The 18259-nt window shown below is 39.2% G+C and overlaps 1 protein-coding gene across 13 annotated transcripts in view; it reads right to left on the bottom strand.

The window, feature by feature from the left end:
* The window catches only part of Huwe1 (HECT, UBA and WWE domain containing E3 ubiquitin protein ligase 1), a 168241-nt gene that overhangs the window by 90192 nt on the left and 59790 nt on the right, over nt 1–18259 (bottom strand). For 12 of the 13 annotated variants that reach the window (XM_090326994.1, XM_090326999.1, XM_090327002.1 and 9 more), the window contains exons 12-23: nt 16979–17079; nt 16296–16446; nt 16068–16195; nt 15024–15164; nt 14754–14859; nt 11265–11414; nt 10746–10847; nt 9961–10041; nt 8964–9070; nt 8338–8515; nt 7218–7309; nt 5298–5509 (exon numbers count right to left, since the gene is read on the bottom strand). In XM_090326994.1, coding sequence (XP_090183120.1) covers nt 5298–5509; nt 7218–7309; nt 8338–8515; nt 8964–9070; nt 9961–10041; nt 10746–10847; nt 11265–11414; nt 14754–14859; nt 15024–15164; nt 16068–16195; nt 16296–16446; nt 16979–17079 — 1549 coding nt within the window. The remainder of the gene's footprint in view (nt 1–5297; nt 5510–7217; nt 7310–8337; nt 8516–8963; nt 9071–9960; nt 10042–10745; nt 10848–11264; nt 11415–14753; nt 14860–15023; nt 15165–16067; nt 16196–16295; nt 16447–16978; nt 17080–18259) is intronic. The other variant, XM_090326995.1, reaches the window with a different exon arrangement.

The raw sequence follows: 18259 nt of genomic DNA, 5'->3' as shown, positions 1-18259 counted from the left end.
CAAGTGGTACCCTTGAGAAAGCCCAAGCATAGTCCAAGCCCCAGAATTGTCAAAAAAGGTTTTTTCACTGTCAATCTGTAGTGGCACACAAGTATAATCCCTATTACTAAGGAGAGTAGAGCAAGTAGATCCAAGATTGAGGACAGAGTAAATTACATAGCTTAAGTTTTCATATGTCAGATCCTTAGCATAAAACCAAGTAAATAGAACAGTCCTAGCTACTGAGGAGGTTAATGGTTTGAAGCCAGCTTCCAATTAAACAGTTAAAAAAAGGGGGGGGGCAGAAATGGAACTGTGGTTCAAGAGGTAGATAATACCTAGGCCCTGAGTTCAAGCCCCAGGAATAGTACAAAAATATGTAACTCAAAACTCACAAGTAAACACTAAATTAAAAGTAATTTAATAGCTGCTATCTTGGGGGGGAGGGATATAAAAGCCAGGTCCCATTAGAAAAATAAACAATTTCCCATTTACAAATTAGACCACATAGCAATACTGATAAAAAATCAGTATGAATTTCAAAAGCATGATGAAACCCCCCCAAAACAACCTCAATACAATGAAGTATATAGATCAAATATACAAATAAAATTTGATTTCTATGATTATATTTATAAAATGCTCTTGAATATTCACAATCTATGTGGAAAGAATATCAATGATGGATCATTTTGGGAAAATTGGTAACTGAAAAATTTTAGTCAGCACAGTTTTACTATAGGGGAACTAAAAGGAAAAAAAATGCAAAGCCAGATGTCTGTGGTTGATATTCTGAACCCCAGCTACTAAGGAGGCTGAGGATCAGGGGAGAAAGCCAGCCTAGCAAGGCAAATTCTACAAGATTCTTTTTCTCCATCTAACCACCCAAAAGCCCAATGTGGAGCTGTGGCTCAAGTGACAAAGCCTAACTTTGATCACAAAAAGCTTAGGAAGCCAAGATACTGGTGGTTCACATTTATAAACCTACCTACTCAGGAGGCTAACATCTAAGCAATGCGGTTCAAAGCTACCAAAGACAGAAAAGTTATTTCCAAGACGTGATGCAGTGGGTCAAGTGGTAGGGAGCTAGCCTTGAGCAAAGAAGCTCAGGGATAGTGCCCAGGCCTTGAGTTCAAGTCTCAGGATGGACAGAAACAGACACGCAGACACGGATGTATGGATGTATATGTATGGATTCCCCCCACCGCCCCCCCCACACACAAAGAAATGAATGTATGATTCAAGTGATACAGTGCAAGCTGGAGCAAACAAGACAGAGAGAGCATGGGGCCCTAAGTTCAAGCCCCAGTACAGACACAAACCAAGGGGAAAAGATAGACATTCAAATTAAGTGCCTATGGTTCATGCCTGTAATCTTAGCTATTTTTGACAGTTCTGGGATTAGAGCCTGACCCCTATCCTTGGGAATTCCTCAAGACTAGCACTGTACCACTTAAGTCACAGCACCACTTCTGGCTTTTTTCTGTGTATGTGGTATCTAGGAATCGAACCAGGGTCTTTGTGCATGGGAGGTAAGCACTCAACCACTAGGCCACAATCCCGACCCAATCTCACCTACTTGAGAAGTTGAGATTGATAGGATCATATTTCAAGGCCAATCAGGGAAGAAAAAGAGACCAATTTCTCAAACCAAACACTTGGGATCTTAAAGCATGTGACTGTCACATCTGCTACAAAAGGAAGATCAACACAGGTACCATGTGGGCAGGAGTGAAGACTCAAAAATCACCAGAAAACAAGAAGTACCTGCCCCAGAAAGTCCTGGATTGAAACATCAATACCACATTTCCTTTTAAAAACTGGAGAAAAAGCATGGCCTATAAATGTATATACAACATAGAACATGGTTGAGGGCAGGAAAAAGGAAATTTGTTACCCTATTATAAAGTTTGGAACTGGCACATAAGACAATTTTTTAAAAAGAAAATCCCCTTTAAACCTCTCTTTGCTTATACTGAGCATACAAAAATTTCCATCCTAAGCACATATGTTAATGGGATGAAAAGAACAACCAATTTTCTAATGTATATATGGATTTCAAATGAAGCCTAAGTTTTGATAGCTGCGTTGCTTTTTATTCCAGCAAACACAATACACTTAGTTAATTAGAATGCACTCCCTGCCTTTAAAGATGGCAGACGTGACCAAGTACCTATAAATGTTGAAATTCAGGCTCAGAGTGTGGCCTAGTGGTAGAGACAGCACCCAGAATCAGAGTTTAACCAGAAAGAAAAGAAAAGAAGGAGAAAAAATGCTGGGTATGTAGTTCAAATTGTAGAGAATTTGTGTGTCATATACAAATCCATGGGATAAAATTCTTTAGTGAGGGCTATGAAGGTAACTTAGAAGTAGAGTGCTAGCCTTGAGCAAATAAAGCTCAGGAAGAGTGCCCAGGCCCACAGTTCAGGCCGCAAGACTGCCAAAAAAAGAACAAACAAACAAAAACAAAAAAAATACTTTTGGTGGGGTTTTAGGAAGCAAAAAAATACTTTGTGTAAATTAATATAGCCATGTAGTGTATAGAAAAACTCTGAATTTATCTATAGTAGTATTTGAGCCCTTGTATCTTCAAAGCTCCATCTGAATAACCAACAGAGCATTACTAGATCTTTTTCTTGTCATTCAGCAGCAGTTACATTCCTTAAAACAATTAGGATTAGTAAAGAATATCATTAGCATATAAACCTAATTAATAGAGGAACTTAAGATTCAGTTCCCATTTGGAAATATATAGGAAAGAAATCTTTTTGTGTGTGTGGGTCATACTTTTAGAATAAAGTATGTATGACATACAAACCTTCAGCCTAATTTTAATTATGTTCTAAAATCTAAGTACGAGTGATTGCATAGAGACTGCCTTCTTAAATACTTGTTTGTTAAACACATTATTTGAAATATGATGTACAAATCAATGTTAATAAATTCTTTAAATAAATATAAAAAAGAATAATGTATTTGGCCAGGTGCCTGAAATCCTAGCTACTCATGAGGCTAAGATCTGAGGTCAGGTTTCAAAGGCAGTCCAGGGAGAAAAGCCTGAGAGTATCTTATATCTAATAAACTACTCAGAAAAGGCAGAAGTGACTCTGTGGCTCAAGTTGTATACTGCTATCCTTGAACACAAAGAGACTCAGGTCCAGAGTTCAAGCCCCAGGACCAGCTAGCTAGCTAGTTTATTTACTATTAGCTACCTAGCTAAATAAATAAAAAAGCAAAATGTTTAATTGTTACCCCTATGTATATCAACTTTACAACAAAAATAATGTATTTGAGGCCAGGCATAGTGGCTCACACCTGTAATCCTAGTTATTCAGGAGGCTGAGAACTGAGTGTTGCGCCAGCCCAGGCACTAAAGAACGTGGAACTTTTATCTCCAATTTACCACTAGAAAACCAGAAGTTGGGCTCAAGGAGTAGGGCAGTAGCCTTGAGCTGACGAGCTCAGGGACAGCCAGCAGGCCCAGAGTCAGCCCCACAATGGGGGGCGGGGGGGGGGGGGAGGAGGAAGATATTTGAGCGAAACGCAGAGAAATTTGGTATAGAAAAGGAGTAGGTAACTTGGAAATGGAAAACAAATGTGGAGAGTACAAGATGATACATGATATGGTAATAATAAAAGAATAAAACGAGAGTAAGGAATTGAATACTGTTGTAGAAATGTCAAGTCATAAATGGCTTGAATTTTAGGCATTTTAAGTTTCTAGGTAGAGGAAGAAGTACAAGTGGTCCAAACAACTAAGCAAAGAAATCTTTCCTTATTTGTAGTTAGGATAGTTAGGAAGAGGAACTCAGCAGGTCCTAATTCCCTTGTGCTCCAACCTCCCTCAACCCCAAATGGTACAATTCTGTTTCAGGATGTGTCTCTCCTCTAGAAAAGAGAGTATTTTGAGGTAATTTGACCATGCTGCTCAAACAAAGGTATGCTTTCTCATACAAAGTAAGACATCCGCTCAAAGACTCATAACTATTAGTAATAATAATTCCTTTCCCCTCCCAAACTGCTGAAACCAACATGTTCACTATTATCTAGACATCAAAGACAACACACCAGTTCAGAATTCTAGGCCATTGGCCATGCTTGTGCATGCTACCTACATATGAAGGCCCAGATAACTTTCATCATCAGCTCTAACCTTCATGTAAAGTCTTATCTATATACAAAAGGAATGTTAAGAAGGAGAATACAAGACTGAAGAGGAATCAGTCCCATGACTGGTGATTAAGAGTTAACTGTCAAAAAGTTTGTATTTAATATAAACAGCTCTAGGTGAGGTCACAAAACTCAAAAGGCATGAGGAAATATTCATTACCAATTTTTATGTCACCTTTCTTTTTACATACCAGTAGTCAATTGGGGGGGGGGTGTCCGCGGCAGGTAGTGAATTCTGAGTCAGTCAGTTTGTCTGTCTGTGTGGTCAGGTAGTCAATTCTGTGTGTGTGTGTGTGCACGCGCGCCAGCATGCGCATACGCTCGCACGCACATATCAACCTTTTACTCAACCCTTAATCTATGCTTGGGTGCTGTCCCTGAGCTTTTTTTACTCTTCAGCCATAGCTTTACTTTGGGTTTTTGGGGTAGTTAATTGGAGATTAGAGTCTCACACATGGACTTTACTACCAGGGCTGGCATCAAACCAGGATCCTCAGATTGAAGCTTCCTGAGTAGCTAAGATCACAGGAATGAGCCACCAATTCCCAGCCTATAGGTAGTCAATTCCTATATAGGACAAAACTGAAGTGAATAGAAATGAGATTAATCAGTCCAGTTAATAAATGTCAAAGCCTCCTCTGATTTATCTAGTAGGAATAGACAGTAATCAAAGGAACAAAACCATCAGCAACAACCCAGGAACCAACTATATCAGAGTATCAACAAAAAAAACCCTGTACATTTAGGAACTCCTAAGACAGGCTTCAAATGAGCTTGCATGAAGCAGTCAGTAATGTGGAATATCAAATCAATGCAGAGCAAAAGCTGTGCAAAAGCTCATCAATTTTCTATGTTTTTCAAGGCAACCAATGCTATTAAATGCCAAAGTACAAATGATACTACCAATGAACAAGAAATGAAAAACAATGATATAGTCTTAGAAAGAACCTTGAAATGACCTAGTTCTCACTTCTTGCAGATGAAAGTGACATTACGGGGGCGGTGGCTCAGTGGTAGAACACTTGCCTAGCATGCAGGAGATCCTGGATTCCACACCCAACACCACAAAATAAAAGAATGACACTAAGACTGACTTAGCAATATGCCCAAGATCAAAAGGCTGGAAAATTGGTCTTGTGAACACTTACTGCTGGTTAGGCTCGGTTTCATTCTGTTGGGTAGTATTAAAGCTCTGCATGGCCTGTACTTCCTCCTCTTCTTCATCTTCACTAGATGCTTCTTCTGCAGCATGGTTAGACCTTGGGGGAGGAGCAGAGGCAGTTCCATCTGCCTTCTGGATTGATGGCTTCTGACAAATATATTTAGGGTCTCTTCCAAGATTACAGATTTCTTCAAGTAACTGATGACAAAGGATATGATTACTTGTTATTACTTCAGGAATGTAAACATGAAGAATATTTTATGAACACTTTCTCGGTGCTATTTATGAATAGCTCAAAAATACTATTCATAGCCGGGCAAGGTGGCTCACGTCTATAATCCTAGCTACTCAGGAGGCTAAGATCTGAGGATCGTGGTTCAAAGCAAGCCCAGAGCACTAAGAACATGAGACTCTTAACTTCAATTGATCACTAGAAAACAGAAAGTGGGGCTGTAGCTCAAGGGGAAGGGCAGTATCCTTAAGCTGAGGATCTCAGGGAAAAACGCCCAGGCCCAGGATTAAGGTGGTAGCCCTGAGCTGAAGAGCTCAGGTATAGCGCTCAGGACAAGAATTCAAGTCCCATGACCCACCAAAAGAATACTATTCATATAATACATATGTGGAATATAGACACAAATTGCTTTTAATAAACATAAAAGGGGAGGTACTTTGTTCGCTATCAAGCATTTTAAATTGAATGAATAACCTGACCACATGTCATGATTATCTATCAGCTACTTAAATAATAACATCAATACTAGGGGCCGGGAGTTTGGCCTAGTGGTAGAGAGCTTGCCTAACATGCACAAAGACCTGGGTTCGATTCCTTGGTACCACATACATAGAAAAAGCCAGAAGTGATGCTGTGGCTCAAGTGGCAGAGTGCTAGCTATGAGGGAAAAGCCCAAGGTCAGTGCTCAGACCCTGAGTTGAAGCACCAATACTGACAAAAAAAATATAGCATCAACACTGAAATGACAATTGGGCAAGCTGTCAAGTGTAGGAGAGAGGACTGAAAAAAAACTAAGTATGTTTTTAGTAAATTAAGTGCCCGTTCTAAAGGAAGAAGACAATATACAGAGATTTATATGAAGAGGAACGATTCTCAATCTGAAAAGGTTAAAAGTGAGAAAATGTGTGCTTGCCTGTTTGGCTCCAATGGCCTGAACTCAGGGCTTGGGAACTTGTTTCTTAAGTTTTTTCACTCAAGGCTGTTGTGCTACTACTTGAGCAACAGCTATATTTCTGGCTTTTCAGTTGTCAATTGGGGATTAGTCTCAGACTATCCTTGCTACAAGGCAATCCTCACATTTCAACCTTCTGAACAATTGTGATTACAGGTATAACCTGTGGGTTATGCAAAGATTTGAATATAATAACTACACCACTTTTTCTAATTGATCTTGTGGCTTGAACTTAGCCTCGGTGCTGTTCCTGGGCTTCTATCCGCAAAGCTCTACCATTTGAGCCATGGGTTCACTTTTCTTTTCATCAAATAAAAGACACTGCCTGGGCTGGTTTGGAAACTCAATCCTCAGATCTCAGTGTCCTAAATGGCTAGGAATGCAATGTGAGGCATAACTCACACATGTGTGTCTACTGGGGCTGGAACTATTCCCTATTTTCTGCTCAAGGCTCACACTCCCACCCTTTGAGCCACAGCTCCACATCTGGATTTTTGATGGTGAACTGGAATTAAGAATCACATAGCCTTTCCTATGTGCTGCGTCAGGAGGATCTATGGATCCTCCTGAGTAGTTAGGATTACAGTTGTGAGCTTGACTTCATTTTTGAAAACGAATCAGCATGAATTCAAATAAATGACCTCCAGCAGGTTATTTTTTTTTACCTACAATCCCTCCATTTACTGATCTAGCAAGAATACGGCAGTCACATCATTTCCTACCTTGATGATGGCAGTCGTTGCATCTGTTTTAAGGGTGGGCTGGTGTCTCATGAGCTCATCAACAGCACTACCTAGATTAGATGCAGTATCCCCTTAAAGCAAAAAAAAAAGTTTTTAAATTGAAAAGGCCTGTTAGAAAACAGGAAAAAAAAAGGCTGTGATTTCATTGTTCTAACCTAAGATGGCTTCCTAGAAAAAAGAAACTTACACGATTTGGTCTCTTAAAGGGAAATGGATGGAAGTAGAACAAATCATGTTAAGTGAGGCAAGGAAAGATCAGAGAGGCAAATGGTGCATATTCTCTCTGGAATGAAAAAATTAGATCTACAATGCACTAGGATAGCCTTAGGAGAGAATCACAAAGGAGAGAATCCTCAAATGCCTCTTCATATGTACATAAAATAACATATATACTCTAAGATATGAGAAAAAAGGACTTTTTTCTTAATTTGGTTTTCTTTTTCTGATGACTTTATTATTTACCTTATACACTGTGTATTCACATTCACATCTGTGGGAGGGTGAGGGGAGGGCAGAAATCCAAGGACATAGTATGAAAAAGTACAGTTGTGAAGTGCACTGGACAATAATGAAAAGCGTACTATGCAACTTATATGTTGAGATGGGAGGGAGATAATGGGAGAGAATGAGGGAACGGATGATACTGTATGAAAGGAAATTTACTTATTACCTGACATATGTAAATGAAACCACTATATGTCATCTCTAAGATAACAATTTTTAAGCATATTTTTTAATTGGCATGTGTTCTGAGAAAATCAATGTGTGACTATTTCATATATGTGGATATTGAAATATAATATCATATCACAGGATACATGAAAATTCAACCGGATCTTTTCTCTTAGCAGCATAACAGTGAAATATTCAGAAGCATGAGAAATGAAGGATAAAGTATTACTTTACCATCTTCAATACAATGTATGCAAATTTTCTGCAAAGCTTTACAGATATAATATGTAAAATAAAAGCTTTATATCCTATACATCTTTTCTATAAAGCTTAACTTGGCCACCTGAAGAAACAAAAGTGCACTGAAGAAGGCTTCCTTGTCAAATAAACCAATTTTCTATTACAAAATAAACCCACGTAAACTCACCAAGGGGATCAGAACTCCTCCTCCTCCGCATGGCTGGGAGATAATCTGGTGAAAGAAGAACCTTAAAGAGACGTTCAAATGGCTGGCACTGTACAAAAGACTGAAGGCCTCGGGCATTCAAGCAGAGTGCACTGAATACATTTGGGAGGGAGCCAAGCACTTCACGTGTAGCAGGAACCTAGAAAGATAATAATGTGCACTTAGAGTGAGCTTGAATGAATCTTAAAAAGTTCATGTTAAGAATACATGATGACGGGGTCAGGAGTTTGGCCTAGGGGTAGCCTGCTTACCTAGCACGCACAAAGACCCGGGTTCAATTACTAGGTACCACATACATAGAAAAAAGCCAGAAATGGTGCTGAGGCCCAAGTGGTAAAGCTCTAGTCTTGAGAAAGTCCAAGGACAGTGCTCAGGCCCTGAGCTCAAGCCCAGGACTGGGAAAAAAAATATATGATGATGGCTACTACTGTGAACAGAGGTTTTCATAAATGGGTCCAAAAAAGTATATTCAACATTATAAACAACAGAGAATTTCCAAGACAGCTTTTCATGCAGTAACACTGCATGTGTACATACATGTCTTAGGGCATACATACATTCTTAAGATAGAAGAAGAAAGAACTCACATCTTTGATAAGCAGTGCGTGCAGCATGACATCTGTCAAACCATTGTCCTGGAGTGAGGACAGCAGTGATGGTTCTTGAAATACAAATACAGTAACCACTTCAGTAGCTAAAAGAAGACAGAGAAATATAGGGACATCTCAGATATTAAAGGCAAAAAAAAATAACCAAAATATACTCCATAAAAATGTTCTAGTACCTCTACATCTGAGACTAAAAACTATTATGTGGGCCAGCAGGGTTGCCTAGTGATAAGAGTGCTTGCTTAGCGTGCACGAAGACCTGGGTCCAATACTTTGGTACCACATATATAGAAAAGGCCAGGGGTGGTGCTGTGGCTCAAGGGGTAGAACTCTAGCCTTGAGAAAGCCCAAGGACAGTGCTCAGGCCCTGAATTTAAGGCCCAAGACTGGCCAAATAAAACTATTATAAATGGCACATTTTTACATAAGTGAGGTTATGCAGTTATACAAATTATATAATTTCCTTTGTTTCCAATCATTTCCGAGCAATCAAAGCCAGTGGATCAAAGTGCAGAGTGGTTCAGGCAACACAAAAATGCAAAATGCACGATGTTATTTCTTATTAAAAACGACCCAACATGCACCGCTTGTAAAAGGTGTATTTGGTGCCTAAAAAAATGGGTATTTATGCAAGGCATTGGTGGCTCATGCCTGTAATCCTACTCAGGAGACTGGCATTTAAAATCATAGTTAAAGACCAGTCCAGGCAGGAAAGTCTGTGAAACTCCTAGCTCCAGAAAAATAGAAGTGGCCCTATGGCTTCAAGTGGCAGAATACTAGGCTTGAATGGAAAAAGCTCAAGGACAGTACGCAAGCCTTAGTTCCAGAGCTACAACAGATAAAACAGCACTTGGAAAGACAAAATTTTACGAAGGGACCAAGTATAGATAGTAAAAATCCTAATGTATATGAAACAAATGAAAACTCTCCCTAGATTTATCCCAGTTTGGTAGAACTATTACTGAATTTCAATTACCAAGGAGGAAGAGGGAAGGGCCATAGTATTCTGCATTGCTGATGATGTGTTTCAGGGAGGTAGGCAGAGATCCATCCATTACTAGGAGAAAAACAATACATTACAGACATTAGGAACATTACAAAGAATATCAAGTTTGAAGTAAAGAATTGGGATAAAGGCATTACATACTACACTATGGTAAACAAGTTTGAATTGGTTCCAATCTAATGATTCCAATTTGTCTCCTCCTCATTACTTACCAGTAGAGCTTTATAATCTTGGGTCAAAATTAACAAACACATAAAGAACATGAAAGGGGTGAATATTGGATGAGGAGGGTGGTAGAAGGGAATGTGACTCATTACAGTAATCTAAAGTCTAAAGTAAATTTAAACTAATAAAAAGGGGATGGCATTTTTCTAAGCATACTTTATTATGAAAAAGAGTAAGTGTCAGGTGTGTATGAAAGAGATGAACAAGCCAGGTGCTGGGGGCTTATGCCTATAATCCTAGCAATTCAGGAGGCTGAGATCTGAGGATAACAGTTCAAACCCAGCCTGGGTACAAAAGACCATGAGACACTTATTGTCAAATAACCACCAGAAAACAAAACAAAACAAAACAAAACACCCAACAACACCAGAAGTGGCACTGTGGCTCAAAGGGTAGAACAAAAGACTTGGAGCAGAAAAGCTCTGACAACTCCAAGGCCCAGAGTTCAATCCCCATAACCACCAACATATAGAACAAAAACAAGCAAAACAGATGAACAGTTTCAAAAAATAGAATAAAGAATCAAATACCATGACGTATGCCATCTGAGAAAGCAGGGTCTTGAATGGCCTTCTTGAGGAAATTCAACATAGATTTAAGAAGTGCTGCTCGCTGTGGAATACACTGGACTCCTGGCAATGGAGAAAGGCAAAAGAATTATGCTGGCTTCACCATTAAACCAGAAATGAGCAGACAAGATAGAACAAGAGGCTCATCTATCTCTAATACAACAAAACTAGCAGACATTTGAAGTGAGATCTCAGGAAATTGGAAAGAAACCTTTGAAACTGGTGAAGTACGGCACCAAGGATAAAGCAAGACTATTATTAAAATTACAAGACTACAGTGTCGATGAGCAATAGCAAAGATTCAATTCTTCCCTAAAATATGTTTATTTTGAAAATCAATGAAAAATGAAACTTCAGAAAAACCACAAAATGCCATGAGATATTTAAGTCCATCTCCAAATATACCAGGTAAGTGCCTAATAAAAGTTCTCTTCACTAATTTAGCAAATTAGCCCCTATAAAGTCTATGTATTTACACACCAGGGCGGAGACCAGGGCCATGGCTAGGGCCAGAACCAGAGCCAGAGATGCTAGTGGTGCTATTGGAACTTGACGTCTTTAATTCAACATCTAGCCGGTTCTCCACAGATAAGGATGAGCCTGGACTGCTTTCCATAGTCACGTCTGTAACTTAAGCACAAATTATGATAAAGAAAGTAATTAGAATAAAAAATCACTATTAAAAGAGATTTAAAAAATTTCCATGTAAGTCATATGAATGATGTAAAACATACATTAGGAGGTAGAAAAGTGAAACTTTTTTTAAGTGTCAGTTCTAAGGCTTGAACTCAGGGCATGAGCTTTATTTGCTCAAGGATAGTACTCTACCTTTTTCTTCAAAGGTCCACTTTTAGCTTTTTGGTGGTTAAGTGGAAATACGAATTTCACACATAGCCGAGCATGGTGGCTCATGCCTGTTATCCTACTCAGGAGGCTGATATCTAGAGATCACAGTTCAAAGCCAGTCCTGGCACAAAAGTCCATAAGAAAACTGGAAGTGATGCTGTGGTTCAAGAGGTAGGATGGTAGCTTGAGCAGAAGGGCTCTCGAACTATGCCCAGGCCCAGAGTTCAAGTCCCACAATCAAAATTTAAAAAAAAAAATCAAGATGCTGAGATCAGAGGATCACAGTTCAAAGCCAACACAGGACACAGGAAGTCCCTGAGACACTTTATCTCCAGTAAAATACCAGAAAGCAGGAAGTGGCACTATGGCTCAAGTAGTAGAGCACTAGCCTTGAGCTGAAGAGCTCAGGGCCAGCACCCACACCCAGAGTTCAAGCCAATGATCAACCCCCAAAAAATAAAAATAAAAAATTTTTCATGAGATTTTTCCTGTCCAAGCTGGCTTTGAATTGCAATTCTCAGATCTCAGCCCCTTCAGCAACTAGGATCACAGGCAGGAGACACCGGTGTCCACTGAATAGGACTTTATAAAAGAAGATTATTAACATAAAAAGCACAAAAATGTCAATGTTGATAGCAATCGATGTCCAAGATAGAGAATTAACAATAAAAGCTGAGGAATGGTTATGCTCTTCTATTCTATCCCTTTTCCTAAAAAGAAACTCACATGAACATGGAAAAAAACGTAAGAATGCCTAGAAAGAGCCAAATCAAATATCAGTTACATGGATGGGATCATGTATAGCATGAACGTGAATAAAACAAAATTTGCTTAGGGGAAAAAACACACAATTAGCTGGGTATGGGTGGCTTGTGCCTACTTTCTAGCTACTCTAGAGGCTGAGATCTGAGTATTGCAGTTTGTGGTCAGGGACAGCACCCAGGCTTTCAGTTGAAGCCGCAGCTCGGGCCCAAAACAAAAGAAAACAATCATTTTAAATTTTGAAGTAATTTTTAATCTTGCCCCAAAAGGTAAATAGTGATTACTGAATTTCTTTTTACTTTTAATATAATCAGCATGTTCTTTTTCATCCTTCTTTCAAATTTACATATTTAATAACTAATGGGATGAGGCTTTGAACTCCAGATGTATTTTCTAGGCAGGCAAATTCCTCTAGTCATTTCTGGAGAGAGGAGACAGGAGAGAGGAGGAGAGAGGGGAGAGGAGGGGAGAGAGGGGAGGGGGAAAGGGAGGGGGAGGGAGGAGAGGAAGAGGGGGGAGGGGGAGAGAGTATTTTCTAGGCAGGCAAATTCCCCTAGTCATTTCTGCAGAGTGTGTGTGTGTGCACATGCGCGAGCCAGTCTTACAACTTGAACTAAGAACCTGGGCACTGTTCTTGGGCGGAAGGTTAGTGTTCTGCCACTTGAGCCACAGCTCCACATCTTGCCTGGACTGACTTTGAACTGCAATTTTCACATCTCAGCCTCCTGAGTAGCTAGAACCCACAGGCACCTACCTGCTTTCCTTACTTTTTGAATAGCTTTCTTTTTTACTCTTACTGGCCCAACCTAAGGCCTGCCTAATTGTCATCTTTCCAGTCTCAGACTAGGATTATAGTTATGAGACATCACATATAGATTTTGTGTGTGTGTGTGTGTGTGTGTGACAAAATTTCAATATGTACCTCCAGTTGGCGTCTGCTTATCTCTAGAGTTCTGAGATTACAATTGTTTTATTATACCAATATCCCAATCAGATGTAAGAGTACATGTGTCAATTTACATATAAAAGCATTCTATAACCTGCTGTTTACTTAAAATATTTTACTCCACAAATACACCAGAATCACCTGGACTGCAATGGCTGGGACTGCTGTTGTTGGTGTTTTTGTGGGTCATGGGGCCTGAGCACTGTCCCTGAGCTCTTCAGCTCAAGGCTACCACCCTACACCTTGTGCCAAGCCCCACTTCCCAGATTCTAGAGGTCAATTGGAGATAAGAGTCTCAGGTTCTTGTGCCCGGGCTGGCTTTGAACCTTGATCCTCATATCAGCAGCCTCCTAAGTTGCTAGAATTACAGACATGAGCCACTGCGTGGGGCCTGTTGTCATTTTTAATGGCACTCGGATTTGAAATCTGAAATTTCTACTACTTGACCCACACTTCTAGCCCTAGACTAGTTATTTAGTATGGAAGTTTATCAGCCTCTAATCGGCAAAGTTATGGAATCAAGATATAGACAGGGTATAGCAATAATTCTTATTCTTCCACATATTATTTTTGACAGCAATGAGTTATAAGGAGCAGGGAGGCTTTAAATAGCGAGCTACAAAAAAAACAAGTTAGTAAGTGTCACATTTTGTGCAGTCTTCTAGGATCTTACTGGTGAAGTCAAGTGCCCAAACTAGAAACAGCAATGAAAAAAGGGCAGCAAAATACACTAATAACTCTGTATATACAGAAGTAACTCATGAAAAAGGAATACAAAGTAAAGAGAGTTGTTATAATAAAAACAATATAAATGGGCTGGGAATGTGACTTAATGGTAGAGTACTTATCTACCAAGCCCTGGGTTTGATTCCTCAGGCCAAAAGTGGTGCTATGGCTCAGTGGTAGAGTGCTAGCCTTGAGCAAAAGCAGCTCAAGGACAATTCCCAGGCCCTGACTTCAAGCCCGAGGACTGCCCCCCCCCCAAAAATATAATGAGGCAATGCACAAAAAAAAGACCCATGAATTAAACTAATGAAAAAAATAGATTAGAATGAGTTACAGTAAGAAATCCACAAAAGTTCTACCATCTACTTTACTGCCTATCACTCATGCACAAAAAGCATACTCATGGCCGGGAGTTTGGCTTAGTGGTAGACTGCTTACCTAGCATGCATGAAGACCCAGGTTCGAATCCTTGGTACCACATACATAGAAAAAAGCCAGAAGTGGTGCCAAGGCTCAAGTGGTAGAGCTCTAGACTTGAGAAAGTCCAAAGACAGTGCTCAGGCCCTGAGCTCAACCGCAGGACTGGCACAAAAAAAGTGTGTTGTGTACTTTATAATTTATGACAAATGGTATGGATAAGACGAAAGCTTCAAACACAAAAAAAGTTAGCATAATAACTTGTTATGTACCATCCATATCAGTTTCCATTTCTTCTCCTTCTTGATTGGTAGTAGGCCTCTGGATCTTTGGCTTGATCACAAAAGGACACTCTTTCCGGCACAGATCTACTTCATGCTACAATCAAGGGAAAAGATACAAGAAAATCCTATAAGTAAGTTCAGAATTTAAAAGCAATTCTAATGTAAGAATTGGTGTAATAAGAGGGATAATGTCTCTCATTGGGATTATTTGCAGATCCTAGGCTCACATTACATTTGTTTTATATAAACTATACATACCTCAAGTCTATAAATAAAGATTGAGAGTCCACTATGGGACTGAAATGCGGCCATGTCCAGGTTTGTGATGAGGTCAACCACTCTAACAGCTCTGGTGACAAATGTTATTTGGTCCTGCTCATCACCAAGAAACTTTATAACCTAGTGGAGATATGCAAAAACAATGAACAGAAAAAACAGAGATGTAAAAAATTATATGCTTTTTTAACCATGCTAAGGGTGGTGCAATAAAGCAGAACAGTATAAAGAACTTGCTTTTTATTGAGTCTGAAAACTAAGTAATAACAGTTTGTTAATTCAGGAATTCAACATGTCTTACATGTGTCTTCATACATAAATTTATCTACATTTCTTTCCCTCAAGATCATACACATGACAACATGTGACAATATTCTGACAAAGACTTAGAGCCTTTATGCTCACATTGTGTGACTACAACAAGTTCTTAATATAAGGTATATGTATGTTTTATTTTTAAAAAATAACACAAAGTTGGACTACAAAATTAAGTAGAGTTTTTCTAAATAAAATTTACATTTTCGGGCTGGGAGTTTGGCCTAGTGATAAGAGTGCCTGCCTAGCATTACCATGCATGAAGACCCAGGTTCAATTCCTTGGTACCACATACATAGAAAAAAGCCAGAAGTGGTGCTGAGGCTCTAGTGGTAGAGCTGGCCTTGAGAAAGTCCAAGGACAGTGCTCAGGCCCTGAGCTCAAGCCAAGGACTGGCAAAAAAAAAATTTTAAAAATTTTAAAAATTTACATTTTGTATTTTCTCCCAGTTTAAGAATCCAAAACAAGGGGCCAGGAGCATGTCCTAATACTAGAGGGCTTCACTAGTATGCACAAAATCACAGATTCAATTCCTCGGTACAACATATACAGAAAAAGCCAAAAGTGGTACTGCAGCTCAAATGGTAGAGCGGTGGCTTGAGAAAACCAAAAGACAGTGCCCAGGCCTGGAGTGCAAACCCAAAAACTGGCAAAAAAAAATTCTCAGGTGATGTCCCTATAAATGTATATGAAAAGAACAAAGTACAGCACCTTCAATAAGGCTTCCATCATTCCACAGGAGACCAAGGCTTCACCACCAGCATCATAGCTGGCCAAATGATATAAAAAAGAGAAGAGAGCAGTGGCAAACTGGTGTGGATATGGATCCATGGAAGGATCTACAAGAGACATTGTGAGAGAGAAAGAGCTGAGCTAAAATAATATTAAACAAACAGCATGCTCATCTTTTTGCCAAGGATAATCACTATTCAAACCTACCAATCATGGCCTGGATACAGTTCCGTACAAGTACAGGCAAAAACCCATGGTAAGAGGCAGTTCCAGTACAGTCAATAATACTGCTGAGTTTGGGAGTTCTCTCCAAATGAACAATTGATGTTAATGTTCGTAAGGAAGCAGCTTTAATCTCCTACAAAAGTAAAAAGCAAACATAAAATGTGTCAAATAAGATGCACAGATAATCCAAACAAGAGGCTACTACTCAAAGTTAAAATTTAAGAAGTTTTACTGGTAATTGGTTGAGGGCAATGGGAGGCTGATGAGAGTAATACATCAAAAACTATATAGTGTTTATCTCAGTTTAATATTCAAACAGAAAGCCAGGCAAGGTGGCTCATACCTGTAATCCTAGCTACACAAGAGACTGAGATCTGAAGATCAGTGCCAGTACGGGCACAAAAGGACCTGAGACTCTTATCTCCAATTAACCTCTAGAAAATGGGAAGTGGGGCTTGGCTCAAGGGTAGGGCAGTAACTTTGAGCTATAGACTTCAGGGACAGTGCCCAGGCTGAGTTCAAGTCTCATAACCCAGCCAAAAAAAAATCAAAAAGAAGCAAAATGTTCAAGCTTCCCATTTGGGGCTCTAGCCCCAAAGGAAAAACAAAAAGGCAAAGAAAGCTATAACCTTGGCATATTATAGAGATTCATTGTAAATACTTACCATCAGCTGCTTATCTGTTATCTGAAGGACATCTACCAACTCCTCTATCAACCCATTATACAAGATACTGTTTGCTGATTCCTGCAAGGCATTGGAATATACTGCAAAAGGAAAAACAAGTGATGAAACCACTTCCCAATGATAAAAGTTGGCCTTTCTAAGTTTTAGCTTCCAGTCAGCTCTGGAGAATAGAATATTCAATTCTATAGAACTGAATTTTTATAAGGTGATAAGCATTAATGGCTATCACCCAATTACAGAAATTACCCTAGGAAAAGTTTCAGTAGTCCCCAAGAATTTTTGGGAATGGAAGCAGAAAAATAAAGCTGGGTTGAGTTGTCATAACATCATTCATTACTTGATAAAATTCCACTGTGCCTTGGACATAAGTCTTTCATTTCAGCTTCTTCGTATTTGTTTGGACTGAAAACACTTTCAGAGTAAGCTGTGAAAAAAAACATAATTTTTGGCCGGGTTCCACTGACTTACGCCTGGAATCCTAGCAACTCAAGAATTTGAGATTTGAGGATCACAATTCAGAGCCAGCCTGGGCAGAAAACTCCATGAGACTTTATCTCCAATAAATCACACAAAAGTCATAAGCGGAACTGTGGCTCAAGTGGTAGAATGCTAGTCTTGAGCAAAAAAATACTCACAGAGAGCATTCAGTTTCTTGAGCTCAAGCCCGAGGTCCAGCAAAAAAGAAAACAGATAATTTTTGGTCTGCTGCATACTAAATCAGAAATTTGTGATACTTTTAAAATTTAAGATACATACAATCCAATTTCAATTAATTCTGAACTGAGATAATACTAGAATCATTTTTGGATGTGATTAGAGCACAGTCCTTTAATTTTTAACAACTCCTGAGTACCAATAAGTATGGAAGAAGTTATGGTAAATGTGAGAATAAAACAAAAGAGCAATTTCACAGCAAGGAACTCAATAGTTTATCAAAGCAGGCAAACAACTACTAACATATCCATGTGCCAGTGGCTCATGTTTATAATTCTATCTACTCAGGAGGCTGAGATATAACTAATTGTGGTTTAGAGCCAGTCTGGGCAGGGAACACCATGAGATTCTGTATCTAATAAACTACCCAAATGTCAGAAATGCATCAGTGGCTCAAGTGGTAGAACACCAATCTTTGAATGAGAAGGCTCAGTTAAAAGCACCCAGGATGTGCCAGAATACACACACAAAAAGTACTAATATAACAAAGATAAGTTAATAACAGAAGTGATTACCATTTTATATTTTTAGACCTATACTAGCTTC

Source organism: Megascapheus bottae, chromosome X (assembly GCF_031878675.1).
Source record: "Megascapheus bottae isolate mThoBot1 chromosome X, mThoBot2.hap1, whole genome shotgun sequence".
Taxonomy (NCBI): Eukaryota; Metazoa; Chordata; class Mammalia; order Rodentia; family Geomyidae; genus Megascapheus; species Megascapheus bottae.
Note: the sequence above shows the minus strand (reverse complement) of the source record. Positions and strands in the feature narration are given on the sequence as shown.